Source organism: Triplophysa dalaica, chromosome 9, assembly GCF_015846415.1.
Source record: "Triplophysa dalaica isolate WHDGS20190420 chromosome 9, ASM1584641v1, whole genome shotgun sequence".
NCBI lineage: Eukaryota > Metazoa > Chordata > Actinopteri > Cypriniformes > Nemacheilidae > Triplophysa > Triplophysa dalaica.
Genome location: NC_079550.1, coordinates 15,922,880 through 15,940,918, shown reverse-complemented (window position 1 = coordinate 15,940,918; position 18,039 = coordinate 15,922,880). Strand labels below are relative to the sequence as shown.

General features: G+C 39.1%; 2 protein-coding genes across 4 annotated transcripts in view; one reads left to right on the top strand and one right to left on the bottom strand.

Annotated features, from left to right (window-relative positions):
* The first annotated feature begins 29 nt into the window (after positions 1-29).
* Positions 30-18,039, top strand: part of LOC130428715 (class A basic helix-loop-helix protein 9) — a 28,020-nt gene continuing 10,010 nt past the window's right edge. The window contains exons 1-4 of one of the 2 annotated variants that reach the window (XM_056756908.1): positions 30-223; positions 622-772; positions 987-1,231; positions 6,077-6,230. The gene's annotated coding sequence lies outside the window, so the exon portion shown is untranslated. Of the gene's footprint in view, positions 224-621; positions 773-986; positions 1,232-6,076; positions 6,231-18,039 lie in introns of those variants that run through there. The other variant, XM_056756913.1, reaches the window with a different exon arrangement.
* Positions 8,560-17,365, bottom strand: nufip2 (nuclear FMR1 interacting protein 2). Of its 2 annotated transcripts, none has more exons than XM_056756905.1 (4): positions 16,911-17,365; positions 12,971-14,638; positions 12,547-12,579; positions 8,560-11,734 (listed from the first exon to the last, which is right to left on the bottom strand). In XM_056756905.1, the coding sequence occupies exons 1-4, from the start codon at positions 17,053-17,055 to the stop codon at positions 11,682-11,684; spliced, it is 1,899 nt and encodes a 632-aa protein (XP_056612883.1). In that variant the 5' UTR covers positions 17,056-17,365; the 3' UTR covers positions 8,560-11,681. The 2 variants fall into 2 exon arrangements, with proteins under 2 accessions (XP_056612883.1, XP_056612884.1); XM_056756906.1 differs by lacking the exon at positions 16,911-17,365 and adding an exon at positions 14,813-16,903.

Genomic DNA, 18,039 nt, shown 5'->3' with positions numbered 1-18,039 from the left:
GCCCGTGTTGCGTGTGTAACGTAGCGCCAATATGGCTACGATATACTGTAAAAGCCTATGAGAGTCTATGGGACACTTGAGCCGTAATGGCGAGCGATGGGCCCCACTTACCCAGAGATATTACGCGAACCATGCCATCCAATTAGCACCTGCCATTGAAGTGAGGCCCTGGCCTGAAAGGAAAGCCATGATTCGCTGTCAAATCAGATCGCAAACCACAAGGGTAAAAGAAATACAGTAAAATATATATATATATTTATCGTGGAAGTTGTAAATACAATGTATTGATGCAGAACATAACAATATTTCTATTTGGAAATATATGTACGTTTATTTGTTTATCGCTGTCTAGTCTTTTAAACAATCCGTTTAATAGTCATTCAGTCAGGATGTCCACAGAAACGCATGCTCGCGTATTTGCTTGACAACAAAAACTTTAACCTAATTTGAATTCGAATTTCATATGATATGTGAAAATTGTTGTTTTTCATTTCTTGCATGTAATAAAAATATGGTAGTCTTTCATTAAAGTGACTGTTCACCCTAAAATGAAAAAAAAATCGGTCATCTTTCTCTCACCCTCTTGTCATTTCAAACCTTTATGACTTTTTTCTTCAGCAGAACTCAAAAGAAGATATTTTGAAGAAAGTAACCGAACATCACTGGCCCCCATTCACTTCTATTGTTCGGACGCAAAACCAATGCAAGTAAATGGCGGCGGGTTAACAACATTCTATCAAAGAAAGTCCTAAAGGTTTGAAAGGACATGAGGGTGAGTAGCCTAACTGATTTTTGGGTGAACTAAATCACAAATTATGTTATTTCACACTCTCTTATAACATAAAATTATCTTTATAAAAAGAAAATAACAAAGCAAAAGAATTCTTCAAAATGCTGCCTATGTTATGGGGTTGTAGAATCAGTTAATGCTGTAGTGTTTGTCTTACAGTTGACGGTGCATTCGTGTTTTTACTTTCACTGTGCAGTTTGACAGGCTTCATATAAAAAAAGCTTGCAACTCATCTTCGAGTGGATCAAGGCTCGGTGTTGTTCTGAAGGCAAAAAGAGGCTCAAGTTGAAGGCCACAGGACAGCGTGGTTTCTGGCTCCAGTACAACTTTCAGATAAGGTACCGATGGAAGTGGATGCGGTGGAAGTGGACGAATTTACGGAATGGATTTGTGCAATAACATCATCCAAACCACTTCTTCAGCAACCTCATTGTGTTTGAAGTAAGCACTGCCATCCGGTTAACATCAACACCCCTTCTAAGGCAACCTAAATTAGTGTTTTAAAGCCTGAGCCACACCATCAGCACATCACACCTCTGAAAACAAGAAAAACGTCCAAAACGTCCCAAAGCCATAGAAAAAGGTCCATTGCACATGAGGAAAATGCATGCGCAGAAGAAAGATATCTTTCGAGCATAAAAAATATCTTCTGAGCACAATAAACATGTCTTCTGAGCACAGAAACATCACCCTTTAGCACAAATATAAGTCTTTCTTGCACAAAAAAGTTGGCTTTTGGCGGACGCTTTTATCCAAAGCGACTTACAAGTAGGACAGCATATAAACATTTTGTCAACACGCCAAACACACTGTAAAAAGTGATTTGTTGTCTCAACAAACATATTTTATCATTTTAAGTAGCTTCTACTTAAAAATAAACAAATTTATAACATTTCTAGCTCAACTTAAAATCATTTGTTCATGCAACACAAAATAATAAATTATAAGAACAGCTCAAAAGTATGCATAAAGTGTTTGGAAAAATTTGAGTTGTGCTAACTACAGTTAAAATTAGGTAAACCTAACAATACATTTCCAGTGCAATGAACTTGATATCATCAGTTTTTTGACAGACAGTCAGACAGTTATTGGTTAGTCAAATAAATGCGGAAAAGGTATGTTTTGCCACGGGGGAACCGAATGAGTAAAGGTTTTTGAAAGCGATTTGGTGCCTGACTGTAATGGCGTCGCTCATTTTCAGACCGAAGATTATAGGAGGGGATGTAGATCTGGAGCAGTGAGTTAAGGTAAATGGGCAAAGGACTCACCGATTTAAGTATGTTGATATACTGTATTACTGTAATTGTAACAGGAGCAATAATTAAAATGTTTATACAACACGTATACAAATGTTAAAGTGAGTGAATTTGATTCAGCCACACTGTGAATTACACATTATTAGATAAATTAAGTACATACTGATGTATTATTATGCTTAGGTGGAAAAGTTCATTTTTAGATTCAACTACAGTACATGCCAAGCCACACAGAAATTGCTTAACTTAAAAAAAAGGGTGTGCCGGTGATTGAAATATCAGATTGATATAGTTGTAAAAGGTTTCAAGACTGCGCATGAACATTTTGATGTAACATTTAATTTATTTGATTCAATATAAATGTTCTTACAATTTCTTTAACCTGTTTGGAAGCACATAAGAATTGCCTTACTGGTGTGTTGACTGTTATCTAGACCTTGTGAACGTGTTCAGAAGTGCCAAAAGGCACCATTTTATGTATGAATAATACAACAAACTGTAAACACCTGTAAAGCAAAGAAAATGTTTATCCTTTTATTTGACATGTACCATAAATATGCCCATGCCTTAAGGTTCTTAAAGTAATGTTCTTAAACCAATCCAATGCAAGTTGCAAATCCGTAACATTTAAATCTGAAAGTTTACATTCTACAGCTTTGCATTCCACAACTTTGACCTCAAATCTTATGTGTTTGCTTAAGGATAAATGCATCATCTCAGCATGCTTTCACAGCAATGAACATGTGCTGAAGTATGCATGTGATGTGTTTATTTATGATATAACCAAAACAGCTTTGTTTATGCTTTGATACAGCTATGGGTCCACCGAAATGCAAAATCTATGATTCGTTTTATTGAATCCACAAATATGTAAATGCTCTAATTTTCTGGAATTCATCCACTATGAACGTCTAAGACTAAACCAGACTGACGTTAAAAAGAAACTTCTAGAAAGGGCGACTGCTGTACGTGTCTAATTAACTATTGCAACAATTTCCAAGAGAGTAATGAATCTCCTGCCCAGGTCCAAAATAAACCGGTGTCCTCTTTTAAGTGCAGGCCTAGTTCTTATGGATGAGTAGGGCGTGCTCCACATTCAGTCTACCTGTACGTGCCACCAGAAAAGAAGAAGCTTACTTTCTCAAATCACATATTTCCAAAAATTTTGAAGCAGAACTGCATGATCTGTACACTTATATGTGACCCTGGATCACAAAACCAGTCTTGAGTAGCACGGGAACATTTTTTGGCAAAATTGTCGATTTTTCTTTTATGACAAATATATAAAAGCTTTATTTTTGTGATTGGATGTTCTGCCAGAGTGTCCCTGATTAACATCTTCAAAGGCAATTTAATCAATATTTAGATTTTTTATGCACTCTCAGATTCCTGAGTTTTAAAAAATGTATCTCAGCAAGATATTGCCCTATTCTAACAACTCATACATCAATAGAAATCTTAATTATTCAGTTTTCAGATTATGCAAAGATCATGAGACTGGTTTTGTTGTCCAGGGTCAAATATATGAGAAAAAATCTCTTCATTTATAATGCAAAACTTCATGAACAGTGAATTAAGCTCTTTTCAGATATGATTACTGTGATGAATTTGCACTTGTTAGCAGAACAAACTCCACTATGATGAAACACCTCATCACTGCTACACCAGTTAGTATCACAGTATCTGGTTAAAGTTTATTTTCCTATGGTTAAGGGCTAGACTGTGCGTACGCACCCCCAGCGACTCTGGCCTGAGCGGCACATCGCATTTTGAGCATCTGAAAAACGCTGAATGAGCATGTGAAGAATGTCCATGAGCAGAAGAAATGGATCGACTGAGCATCAGAAAAATGTCCCAGAGCAAAAGAAAAATATCTTCTGAGCACAAAAAAACATCACACAAGCACAAAAACAAAGAAAGGATTTTGTGTACAAACAAGTTTATGAAAGCTTGACTGTTATATATATACAGTATGTGCTATATGACTGTAGTAGTAATTAACTACAATATGAACTTATATATAACCTATATGTGTTACTAGAAAGACAAAGCTCACTTTCTCAACAACAAAATAACATTTACAAGATTTTTAAATCAGGGCTGACCGTCAAATCAGAAAACCTCCAGTAACTTATTTCTTAATGGCAAACCTTCAACCACAGTGACTTAACATCTCTTCAAGTGTGATTATGAATTTGCACCTCTTTCTAAAACCAAACATCTTATTCCATCTCAAATGTTTCTTTGCATATTGTTAAGGGCTTCAGAAAGGCAGCATTTTGTTAATATTTACGAAGTTGTGTTAGTTGTATTTGGTTTTATCAATTTAAGATTCACAGCTCTCAATTTAAAATCATCAAGTGTAATGAAATCTTGAATTGAAAATGATTTGAAATCAGATCTAAGCTGCCCGAAATGAAAATGAATTTTTTATTAACCACCAGTATTTCTTGTAAAATGTGGTGTGAATAAGGGGAGATAACGTTATACTGGCTGCATAGATGAATGTACAGAAAATTTCTAGACTGCATGCTGTTACAACCATCAAGTTACACATGGTTAAGTGATGAATAAGGGGTGCGTCTTCTCTTATTATGCTTTCACAGCAAAAAATCCTGATAGATTTCTATAGCGCTTTTGGCACCATACATTTGGAGATCAAGTTTAAGATCAAGACATTTGACTGATTGTGGGGATCCCAACCAAATAAAAATTCACAAAGCCTTTAAGTCTTTATACCCAGATTCTCAACCAGCCAACAATTTCAATCCCAGTATAGAAATCTTAATTTCAATCACATAACAGATTTCTTAAATTATCATTAAGTAATGTTTATTAAAATAGTAATTTGCGTATTTTATATATACGTCTGTTTATTAACCTAACAAAGTAGTTTAGCATGGCAACATTGCATGCTTTTATATGTAAAATGTTGTTTTTATTGTGGTTTAAATCAACCAGTTTGCATGTCAGTCCCTTGAAGTGGCATGCAACTGAAAAACCCATTTGTGTACATTGGTTATACTAAGATGTTTCGAAGAATATAATCCATTATAGACTCTCGGTATGCACAACATATCTGTTTGATGTTTCATATGCCAAGAAAATGTCTTTTTTAAGTACGCTTGAGTTTGCGCATTTGTAAAAACGATGCAACTAACAAAACCAAGAAAGATCAAGGCATTTTTATTGTACTTCGTCAATACTCTCCATAAAAGGGATACAGTATCTTGGCTGAGGTATACAAGAACTAAAGAGCGTCAGAGGATCTTCTCAATACACGGGACATCATTTGCTACACCATACATTAGAGCATGATCAATAATTCAATAGCATTTTTTTCATTTGTTGAGTTGGATCGCCATCTCAGACACAATTTTCAAAAAAGAAACATGGTAACCTTACAATAAGGTTACCATACGAATACTTTTATATAATACATTACAACTATTGCAGCATTTATTTCGCTTATTTATTTTATTGTTTTAACAAATAATAATAAATATAAAATACATCTAACATAAAATCTTGTTCATAATACCAAACCTATTAAAGGGATGGTTCACCCAAAAATGAATATTCATCACTAAATTCAAAATTAATCACTCTCAAGTTGTTCCAAATCTGTATTTTGTTTGCCTGAACACAGACAGATAACTTTTAACATTTAACTTAACAGTTCTTGGACCCTTTTGACTACCATAGTAGGAAAAATTACAATGCCAGTCAATTGTGCCCCAGAACTGTTTGCTGTCCCAAATTCTTCAAAATATCTTCTTTTGTGTTCAACAGAACAAAAAAGAAGTATAACGTAATTGTTCCTACTATGGTAGTCAATGGTGGCCAAGAACTGTTTGGTTACAAGCATTCTTTCAAATATCTTTCTCTGTGTTCATCAGAACAAATAAATGTATCTAAGGTGAGTAAATGATGACAGAAATGTTATGTATGGGTGAACTATCCCTACAATGTTAACATATAATGCATGTACAGTATGGCCTGTTAAGTTACTGTATTTTCTTACCAAAAGGTTTGCTGAATGTAGATGACCCAGGCGTGTGCATTTGCACAAAGAATCGCTGTCCTAATTAGGCCCTGGCATTGACAGCGAGTACTGCCTGGGGCACTGCGGAGGGGACGCTACAGGAATATAATGCTGAACAACTCCAGGCAGACCACAGTATGTAAGTAGAGCAGAAAACAGATGGTTTGGAGCATGCAGAGATCAAAGCGGAAAACAACGTATTGGATGCAACATTTCATTTCTGTATGTTGAATGCACCCCTGCTGAAAAAACAGCTAAAACCAGCTGCTGGTGGTCCCAGACTGGTCATAGACTGGTTTAGAGGGGGTTTGAATTGCATGGTTAAGATAAAGTGTCATTATGTAATAGAGCTGATAGTCTAGTGCCATTTGTACCAAGCAACATGCAAATAAAGCTAAGGTAATTCAAACATAGCACACTTTGTCACGAATGCTATTCGTACATGTCTGAAAGAAAAACAGTAGCTGGGAAAAGGACCACATGAGGGATACAGTGGGAATATGTAGTATGTTAATTATTCATGTTCGGATTTAATGAATCCAATACTCTGGGTGCGTGTTTTAATGGCAAATTCAGGTTGTGTAATGAAAAATCTCGCTGTTCGTCCAGCTAGTCAAAGAGAGCCTTCAGGCTTAATGTGTGCTTGTCTCACAGCTGTTGGTTCCATAGCGGTACTGTGTACATAGTGACTAAGGCTGTGAGTGAGAGACTGGGGCATTGTTGACATCTAGCCCGTGTCAGAGAGAAGGACAACCGTTTCTGCTCGGGTTTAGTCACAGAGGGGCAGAATAGATCCTACAAAGAGACTTGGTGACACTGGACTCATGCTCCGAGAGTCAGCTCTATTTAAAGCACACAGAATCTCTGCTGTCTATTTTTACACTTCTATCTTGGGCACATTTCTGACAGGGGGGGTTGGTGGGGGGTTGAGGGAACTGAAATCACTGCCGTTTGCGACAATTCTGTCACTTTGGAGAAAACACACCTTGCTTTTAATAGACGTGCCAATCACAGTGCAAATATGGAAGCGGATGCGATAGAAGTAGGTTCGTGTGAAAATCAGAGGCGTTATTAAGACACAAGACACAGACTAAAGTGTTGCTCTACTTTTGCAATCTGCAGATTATCATGGGAGATGTTTGGGAATCGTTAGGACCACTGGGGGGCTTCGTCCATTTCAGCATTAATGTGGATTTTTCTAGGCATATCATTACGTTTTTTTTCCAAAGGCATTTAAATGTTCTAAATATTAAACAGATATGGAAGCAAATCATACAGCAAAAAGACACATGTAGGGTGAGAATATCAGTAAACGCATTTCTAACTTTTTCTTACAATAATTTTATTATTCAGTTGATTCAACTCCAAAATTTCAATATTGTGGGACTGATTCTGTTTTGTCACCATGTTTTATTTTATTAAAACTATTTTATAAATAAATAAATAAACCATCGATAGACACATTTAACCCACATTTTTAGGATTACCATAGTTTTATCCATTTAAATGGCATTATTTTACAGTTGAGCTTCTGTATGTGGTACTTATAGACAACAGCGACACCTAGTGTTGCATTTCTGAATCCGAGTCAAGATGGGCATGACTCATACTATTCAGTAATGACACCTACATGAAGCTTGTTTCTAGATTGAGAGACAGCAAAAACAAGATTAGTTTCTTTCATGCAGAAGATATGTGGGGAAAACAAGGCAATAAAAAACCAACCGATAAAAATGTAACTGATCCTCCAGCATTCCCTAATTGAGTCACCCTTCCTCCTGTCTCAGTTGAGATGCCTGAAGGTGAGCTGGGGCTTTCCCTGGGAAAACACAGCTTCCGTGTGTCTGTCCTGCATATAATTCAATAACTATGAAGATAATGTAATAAAGATAAAAAAGAAATAGAAACTGGGACATGCTGTTGTACATTCCGAGAGCAGACTTACATGGTGAAGGGATGTTCACCCAAAAATCGTTTACTCACCCTCTTGTCATTTTAGACCTGAATGACTTTCTTACTTCTGCAGAACACATAAGAAGATATTTTGAAGAATGTTGGTAACCAAACAACACCGGTACCCATTCACTTGTGGATGTTGTGTCCATACAATAGCAAATGAGTTCCGCCATTGTTTGGTTACCAACATTCTTCAAAATATATTTTCCATTCTGCATTAGAAAATGTAGCAGTGAACTATCCCTTAACTCACATGCAGGCTAAAAAGAAATATTTATATACTATGCTGAAGTGTTTTAAGACATGAAAATTCAAAAACATTTTTCAAAATATCTTCTTTTTGTTCTGCAGAAAAAAAGTCATACAGATTTGAAATGACACTGGGTGAGTAAATAATATAATTTTAATTATGTGGGTAAACCATCCCTTAAAGTTAATTAATTTATTATGAAAAGATCGCTTTATGTGATCTAAAATCAAGACGTATCTTTAAAAATGACAAAGAAAACCACTTATTTTTCAAGTTTATTAGCAGTGACAAAGATTTTTGAGACATAAATGTAACCCCCTCTTCGTGTCCACTGTAGGTAATTCAGAGAGAGCAACATAAAAATGAAATATTAATTAAAACTTTTAACAGTCAAAACATGGCACAACTGAAGATCGCTGGGGAGGAAATAAATGGAAAAGCAAGTGTTTCATGTTCTGATGTGATTCCATTTAATATAATCGCTTAACACAGGCACCCTGAACCTAAACAGTTCGCAATATTAACTTGCATATAATCGAGTGTATGGATGAGGACGAATACACATGCTTGCACACGAACACACACATATATGCATCCACACGCAAAACCAGTTGAGTTGTAAGGACAGGACGAGAAAACTCATTCATACATCAAGAGAAGACATGAATATGCCATTTTCTTGTTACAGATTTTGCAATCAAACCCATCAGGTACATCTGTACCTCTCTCCCACCTGTACATCCTTTCATTGCTTTAAACACTAGATAAGGGCAGCTAAAGAAGATCTTTTGTGTAAATAATTTATATTGCAATGATAGCATTTGCGGGGTAATAAGTGCTTATTTGAATAGAGTAAATTAAGCTAATGTGCAACCCCCCCAAACAATAAACTTGGCTCTGTTCAATGCATAGAACCTCTGTATGTGCATCTGAACCCCTGGAGATTAGTTTCATGACGTAGTTCATTCTGTTGACAGGGTTTACAATGAAAATCATGACTACGACCGGGTGAAAACAGGGATACCGGGACAGCACGTGTTCACAGAGGTATTTCATGATTAACTTAATAACAGATGGTTATAAATTATGCTTACATCAGTAACTCCTTAAGCAAATCCCTTGGATATCAAAAGAAAAGAAAAACAAACTAGGAATGCTCTACTCGAGCCGTTTAAAGACAATTATTAACTACAATAAAAACTCAAGTGAAGCCATAAAGTGATGAGCGTCTAAAAAAAGCCAAGAAATTAGCAGGATTTCTCTACATTGCACAAAGCTGATTTTAAGTGGAATCCAACCGGAATTAGAGAAGATAAAGCAACCTTACGTCTGTTACCTTGAGTTTTAGCAAACGGTTTCATCATCAGGCCGACGCTTTAAACCAACATACACTAAAGACATCGGACACCTCAAGAAGAGAAACTTGATTAAGAACTACAGCAACATGTTCCAGGTTCTGTCCACAATGGAAACCTGCACACGCTGCTTTTTGAAACGCGAACCGACACATAAAAAAAGACATAGATACGTAGTGTGGTTAACTTTGTCATGTGTACTTGCATCTTTTCACCTGGCAGTGTCTTGTGGTCATGTACAGAAACCATATTGATGCCTGTGAAGATGTAAGCTTGGCTCTCAGTCAAAACTGAAATCGGTTCCCTTAAAGGTTAACATTTTAAAAACAGCTGGTACAAACATGGGACGTTCTTTTCATTTTTGGCAATAACACTGTTGGTGCATTTTTGTTAGATAGAATAACACTGCCCTAAATCTACCTGAGCATCTTTTTCATTTTCCTTGTTTTACCGTTTTTATTAATTTTCTTTATTTTCTTTTGAGATTGTGGACAGACAGTCCTTAGGTAGAAGTTAAAGTTAGTAGCCTATGATTAATTACTAGAATTTCAAACATGTACTGATATGTCAACATTTAAGGTTACAATTCAAAAACATAATACTTAAAGTGCTACTGATTTTATGTATAAATCAATTAATTTGTGAAATGATACAACTTCAGAATGCATTTTCTGAAATGAGAAAGACGACGTATACAGGCAGAAATCCTGTCAACAGCGGTTCTATCGATGAGGCTTGTGTGCTTAAGCAAATATATAATCGATAAGCTAAAAAAACTAAAACATATGCCAAAGTCCATTAAGTGTGACTAATTTGACTCATGGGGCTCAATAAAAAGCTAACCATAGATGCGGGGCTAGTAAAATATAAAGTCTGGATCTAGCAAGCGTTCTCTGGTATGCTCCGAAATGACACACCTCCACAACATAACTGGAGTTAGTATTGTCTATTTGGGCAAAAACAAAACCCCAAGTAGACAAGCAGCTCTAGAGAACTAAATCGAAATGAAGAGCATAACCAACTTTTAAAACACTTCTAAATGACCTGCGACGTACTGTACCAATCAGTGCCGGAGCTAAAGCAACTGTGTAAAGAGTGGCACATCTAGCGATTAGTCTTCAGGGTCCTACCTGTTATTTAAAAACATAAAAACGCTCCAAATAAAACGTTACAGCCCTGCCCTCAGTTTAAGCGCTCCCATAATGAGCAAGAAACGTGAATGGCTGTAGAAACATGAACGGACAACAGTAAGACTACTGAACGATAGCACTTTGAATTCTTTCAAAAGAGGACGCACAGAGCGGCATACTGCACATGCACACTACAGTTTCCCAATCAAAGTGTACCTCAAAAACCTGCTCAATGAAAAGAAAAAGGAGACACCTCACTAACAAGACTCGGATCTTGTCCAGAAATTAAATTAAGACAATTATTAATCCCAGAGGCGACCTGCCCCCTCAGACATGGATGTAGCTGGATTCCCCTGAATCTCAAAAAAAGCCATGTTCATCTGGCCACAGTATGTTTTTTCACTCAAGATCGAGAAATCGAGAAATTCAATGTGTATGCACACAAAACCACTTTGAGTCTACATCGTTTGATTTTAAGAGTTTGAATGAGGAGGCGTGGTAACATATCCTCTTCCCCAGGAGGCTGGAGATGAAGATAGCTCTCTTAGGTCCATGAGTACTTAAAGGAGAAGCTTTTGTCCAAAGTTTGAGTTATGTTTGACATGTGGGTTTTACGTCCCCAAAGTCATCCAAATTGTCTTCAGCAACATATGCGCATTAGAGTTCAGTTCAACAGCTCAGTTTCTTCCATTCTAATATACTAAAATCATCTAACCCGTTTTCTTAAGCGTACTCTCTTGTTTCCTCTCGCCTTGACTGCTTACTGGTAACAAGGTCCTTTCTAAACCTTCTTAAGATTGGATTAGTTCCGATTCAGGATGTTCAGAGGCAGCAGTCTTGTTCCTCAAGCACATCTTTTGCAGCAGAGTTCAGCTAAGATATAGCGTCCAGATGAAGCTTCATTGAGCAGGTCCATCCCATGACTCGCTGTAGAGGACTACTCGATTTGGATCTGTTGGTAAAATGTGAACATAGGCACGATTAAAAAAGACTGTTTAGTTACTTCTATACAAATTCCACAACCACGCACAAAGTGAGACGGGGGATTGGGGGGCTGACCAGATGAGACACTGGGTTTCAATACCCAAATGCTGAATCATGAAAGGGAAAATTCACACAAACTTTTAGCAACATGTTTGACTTTCTTCTGCAGAACATATGATATTTTGAAGAACGTTGGTAGCCGAACAACATCAACCCTTCTGGTGACTTCCATTGTATGGACACAAAACCGCTGAGACATTTCACATCTTCTTTTATGTTGCACAGAAGAAAGAGTCATAAGCAGGTTTTAAATGACGTAAGGGTGAATAAATGATGATAAAATTTTGTTTTTGGAGTGAACTATCCCTTTACTCACATGCAGGCTTAAAATGTGGTTTATAAACAGTGTATTGAAGTGTTTTTGAGACACGTTTAAAGAATAGTTCACCTTCCAAATGCATTCCGTCATCATTTACTCAGCCTGTTGTCCTTTTAAACCTGTGTCATTTTCTTTCTCCTGCAAAACCCAAAAGAAGATATTTTGAAAAATGTTGGTAATCATTGGTCCCCATTCATTTCTTTTGTATGGAAACAAAACCAATGCAAGTCAATGGGGACTGTTACCAACATTTTTCAAAATATCTTCTTTTGTGTTCTGCAGAAGAAAGAAAGCCATACGGGTTTGAAATGAAAAAATGGCGTGTAAATAATGACAGAATTTGATTTTAAATGTGAACTATTCCTTTAACTTTTAAAGACTAGAGGAGATAAGAAGCTTACCTTGTTTTTGCAAATTCAAAATATATTCCATTCCTGCACAAAGAGAAAGATGAAAGTTAGTGTAAAAATACCAAAGTACAACTTCAATTTGTCAGCATCCGTCAGTCTCAATTTGACTAGAAAACACTACATTTCAAGGACTGGGCTATTTCAATTGAAAAAACAAACAACAAAGCTACAAAATCCTGCTATTTCATAGCTTTATATAACAACAAAGACATTACATTTATATATATGCAGTGTCTTATAAAATCTTTTTGGTGCACAAAACTAACAATCTCCATCTTGCTAATTATAGAAGGTTAAGAAACCTAAACATACACTTAAGATTTCTTCTAAACCGATAAACATGCCCTTTATATAAAAGTCTGTTTATGTATAAAACACATTATAAAAAGCGCATTATTCAGATAGTCTGGTTTACCTTTAGTGTGATAAATTACAGCAGCTTTTAGATCAAACGTCCCCCAGCTAGACCTCCTGTCAAAGCCCTTAGTAAGACCCTGGTCCTTGGCCAAAGCCACCTTAGGTGCAGCCGTTGAGGTGGGAGGCAGCTCGGCACAAACGTCCTTAGAGGAAGAACAAAAAACTATTGCACCATGAACCCCCGTCTCATCTTTCAGTGCTTCCAGGTCGAGGACAGAGGTCTCGGGTACGGACCCGCTCGCCAAAGCAGCACCTCTGCTCAGATTCTGAGCGTTAGTCCGTTTTTCTGTCTCGTGAGCCTTGGGGAAGGGCGGTTGATCCAGTCTCTGAGAGGTACCGGAGGTCTGAGCAGCCACGTTAGCAGGACAGTCACCCTGAAAGCTCACCTCCACCATCACGTCCTTTCCGTTTGAACGACAAGCCACGGTCTCTGGACCAGCACTAGGCTCGTTGATAAAGGACAAGCCCCACTGATTCTGAAAAATGTCCCCCAGAGACTTCTGATTTGTCGGAGCAGCAGGGGGGTCGGCTTGGCGGCCGCTAGGGAGCGAAAGTTGCATATTGGGGTAAACAAACAGACTGGCCTTCCTGGGCTCAGTCAAAGAGGTGGAGGAACTTCCAACGGCGGTACTAGCACAGCCAGGGGGAGATGCTACATTCTCAGCGGGAACAGCTGGGGACACCAGAGAACCAGTGCTTGCCGTTGAGCTGAAATGGGGTCCGGGTAAAGGACAGCCATTCCCTTCCCCTGGCAGGGGACCGTTGGTAAAGCTAGCTGAGGTGATGGTTTTCACCGCAGACATGGGGACCTGTGGCGGTCTCCCAGGCACCTGGGGAGCAGGAGTGAGAGCCTCCCCGCCAGTTTGGGCAGTCTTGTTGAGGTTCTCCTTCACTTTGCTTGCATAACTGATCTTAGGCACAATCTTAGCGCTACTATTATCCACAGGAAAAACAGGCGGAGGCTTGAACAAGGTCCACGAGTCCTCTTTGGTGGACGTGACCACCTTAACTTTGCTGGACCGTTCTTCAAATTTTTTGCCAGCGGCTTTGCTGTCCGAGTTCTTGCGTTGAAGTTCGGCCGCTGGCGGAGGAGGTGGGGTGGCGGACGTGGGTGGTTCCTTGGCTTTTACGTAGCAACCTTCTGCTTTTGAACCGGCTCTAGCGGTCTCCACCTGAGAGGCTCTGTCGGCTGACTCTGGTGCCGCAGACCCATGGTCTTGTTTGCTGCCCTGCTGCATGGCTTTTCCCTGGGTAGAAACAGTCACATTGTCCCCAGCTTTGCCATTCCTTTGGGCCCGACGCTTTTTGGGAGTCGTGTATCCACTCTCTGAGCCACTGCCATCATTGGGGTAACCGTTGGTAAGCGGTACAGAGTTAAGCGACACCACACCGTTAAGCGAAGCCAAAACCTCTTTTTTACTCTCGATTGTTTTTAGCTCTGAGGACTTGTCATTTTTGAAGTCCATAGTGTTTCTGCAAGCTTTTTTACCCTTTCTGTCCCCTGTCGAGTCACTGAGGAAGACCCGTCGAGTGGGCTTCAGTTTCACGTTGAATTCTAGCAGGTGTCTGTCGCCATTGCTGTTTGCAGGGAGCAGGGAGCTGTCTGGATTAAAGGATGTGGGAGTCTCCTCTCCCTCCTTCAGAGTTCCATTTATTTTGCCATTTTCTGCACATGGAACATAAAAAAGCAATAATTAAATGTGACATCTGTATCAAGTGTTCTGGTGGACCTACATTTTCGGCGAAAGTCCGAATCAAATCTCAAGTTCTAGGAAGGCAAAAGTCAAGTCTACTCAATGTTTGTACACAAATAATGAATATTTAGACTAAGTATGCTCACCGGAACCAAACCAAGGTCATGTAGATGACTGGCTCACTCCTAGAAGTTACAGTGAGAAACCATGCGGGGTATTCAGTGTACTTTTAATTAGAAGCAGTTTAAATAACTCAAGTGATGGAATGTCTGCTACTCAATAGCCTTCCTGCGTCTGAACAGAATTAGTCAAATAATGCCAATAGTCGTTATCTGAAATTAAGATGTTGAATTACATCCTACAGAATCACTTAAATAGAAGAATTAAAGATTTTATTTAGAGCCAGTTTTTTGCCACGTTACTCTTCTTTGTCATTATGAAAGTAATTTAGCAGCTTGATAAAAATACCCGGTTGAAAATAAAAAAGTATTTTAAACGGGACGACACGACCTCTGTGCTTTAGGGCTGAAAATATGAGGCGTGAAAACCATCCTATGCAAGTGTGCTTTTATCGGCCGGCTCGGGTCTGACATCGCCCTATTTTTAACCGGAGGTATGACGTGTCAAAATGGAGCACTCAGTCATATTTGGGTAGTTCCCCGGCATTGATGGAACCCATTTAAAACGGCAGAAATGTATCAAAAGTCGCAGAGTTGAATGAATCGGTATACTTGAAAGTCCATTAGCATTTCGTGCGTTGAATTTAGCTTTCGTTTGTGTGGAAATGTGAACAAGACATCTAGACCTAGCTGAACTCCGTAACAGCAAGACGACATCCCTTTAACGTCTACAATTCATAAAAAACTGAATACGCTGACAATCAAATATATATGTCTATTTAAAACCAAGCGTAAGTGTGTTTTATTCGGTCAACAAACCGGCCAAGTCATCAGCTAGCTAGCATGCTAAGCGGCTAGCCTGCATGATTAGCCGCAGGCAGACGTGATTGTTGGTACATTACAAATATTTAAACGTGGCGATGCGAACGCATATTTCAAGACAGGACTGTGACGCAACTCTAAATGCATCGAAAGTGAACCGTTTTACGGTCGCAACCGGGTATTATTTCGGGGACTATTGTCCATGTTACAATAGCTGCGGTGACGTTAACGCGGACAAGAGCTCGGGACTAAATGGCCTCATACCAAAAGTTTACCCAGACTGAACTTGGGGTGCTTTCCAAAATGACTCGAAGGTAACTTATGGGTTAAAATACACAACACACGGTTTATAATGACACTAACGTATAATTAAAACCTAACAAGAGTTTCACCAGTTGGCAGAGGCGAAACGAGCGTCTTGAGGAGCAAGTTATCAAAGCATGGGCGATTGCAAAAAAAAGACGTGGTCATACAAGTTACTATTATTCAACCAAGCATTACTATTCTGTCACTCGATTTACATTGGTGCTATGTGCATTTGACAGCGATAAAGTTCCTATTTACACACTTCAAGAATTTTCCATCGCTTCTATTCAGGCCACTTCAGTGTGCCGATAGCGAGACGGCGGTAAGAGCGAGCCCAGTCCCTGCCAGGCCCACTCACATGACAGTCAGATAGTGTACACGAGAGCATTAGGCCCCGTTTCGAGCTAAACTGCCACACAGACACTCCTCAGAGTGTCAACACTATTAACGATAGCGACGTTGACAACAAAGCAAACAAACCAGCCTGTTTAAAGCCCGCTTAGCCGGGCCGTGCGACAAAGTTATTCTGTTTATGAGACAAAACGGACTGCGGTGAAGTTTGTAAGCTTTGGCCGTCCATCATGGCGGACAGGAAATAACAGAACGAGCTTAAGCTACGAGCAGGAACATTCCACAGGAGCCGGTTCGTGTTGCTGTGGCAGCGACGGCGCAGAGCTAACAAGCTACTCAGGACCCCCACTGAACACAATCCTACTCTTAAAAGGCATGAAAATAAAAGTCGCGTTTGCCGAAGAATTAAAAGTCAGGTAAATATGTGGTCGGCCAACTAGTCTGATGAGAGACCGGTGCACAAGGTCAATGTCCCCACACGCTAGCTAGCTTCGAGGCTAATGCTTAAAATAACTATATAAAACACTAGACTCGCTCGCACACGTTCGGCGTTTGGTGTGACTTGAGCTGCTTTCGCGTTAAATAAACATGCGGCGACGAGTATTTGCGGCTTAGATGGGAACGTTTAGATATGCTGGTTACCAACCTGTTTTCTTCGTCTGCGTTTTCTCGTTCTGGAGCTGACAGTGGTTCTGATCATTGTTTACCGATATGTTCGATCGATCCGGTGCGTTTTCTGCTCCATGACTTATATATACTCCTGTTGCCCCTTCACAGGGACGTCCCTCCATTTAACAGTAACGCAAGTGACAGTATGTGCTCAACCGGTGCTCGGTGGACGAGGGGAGTTGATACATTTGCTCTGCCCAATCACCGCCTGCGTTCGGGGGTGCCAGCGAGAGGCGGGCGGTGTTTCGTGCGTCGCGACACAAGGCGTGGATGCTTCCCAGTCAAGGCCACAGGAAGCAGTCACGCAAACTCATGAAATCGCCACCAAAGTGCATTTAATTGTGAAGGTGAAGACGCTCTCCATCTGTTTTTTTTTTTATATTTGTCTTGACATGCATATCGAAAGCATTTTTACTTTTTTAGACCCCTCCGTGGTTCCACACCAATATTTAAAGGTCGCCCACTCGTAATATCTACCCAATAAAATATTGTAGATCTGGTTTTAGCGTGTTTTACTGTTTTGTCTTACTGTTAATCATTTTAAATCATCATGAGGCCTCATTGGAAGTTTGTGGAGGCCTGCTAGTGGGCACCGGCCCCCCCTGGTTGGGGGCCATGGTTATCCATCAAAGTTTGCACTTTGAACCATGCTAAAGTGGGAGTGGATTATAGATCTGGGTCAGCTTCTTTTACAATCTCCCTAGTTATGCAGACAGTGGTTATAGAAATGAGGACATGATCAACTTCCAACAGTTTCCCTTTCTGAGAGTGTCTGCATACTCTTAAAAATGAAGGTGCTTCACGGTACTATAGAGTAACCTTTTTGTATAAATGGTTCCATAAAGAACATTTAACATCTGATGAACCTTTCTGTTTCACAAACAATTCTTTGTGAAGAAAAATTATATAATTCTTTAGAATGGTTCAAAGAGATGGTTCTTTAAATAACCTTTGACCAAATGGTTGTTTGTGGAACAAAAAAAATGGTTCATAAGGCATCGCTGCGAAGAACCTCTTAAAGGAGTAGTTCACCTTTAAAATGACTATTCTGTCATTATTTCCTCAACCTCTTGCCATTTAAAACCTGTAAGATTTTCTTTCTTCCA

Bases quoted from the DNA above. Each gene is read 5' to 3' on its own strand.
- nufip2 (XM_056756905.1), bottom strand. From the start codon at position 17,055: ATGGAGGGACGTCCCTGTGAAGGGGCAACAGGAGTATATATAAGTCAT. The intron at 14,639-16,910 runs GTTGGTAACCAG...TTCCATGTGCAG, and splicing joins AACGCAGACGAAGAAAACAG to AAAATGGCAAAATAAATGGA. The intron at 11,735-12,546 runs GTAAGCTTCTTA...TTTTACCAACAG, and splicing joins TTTGAATTTGCAAAAACAAG to ATCCAAATCGAGTAGTCCTC.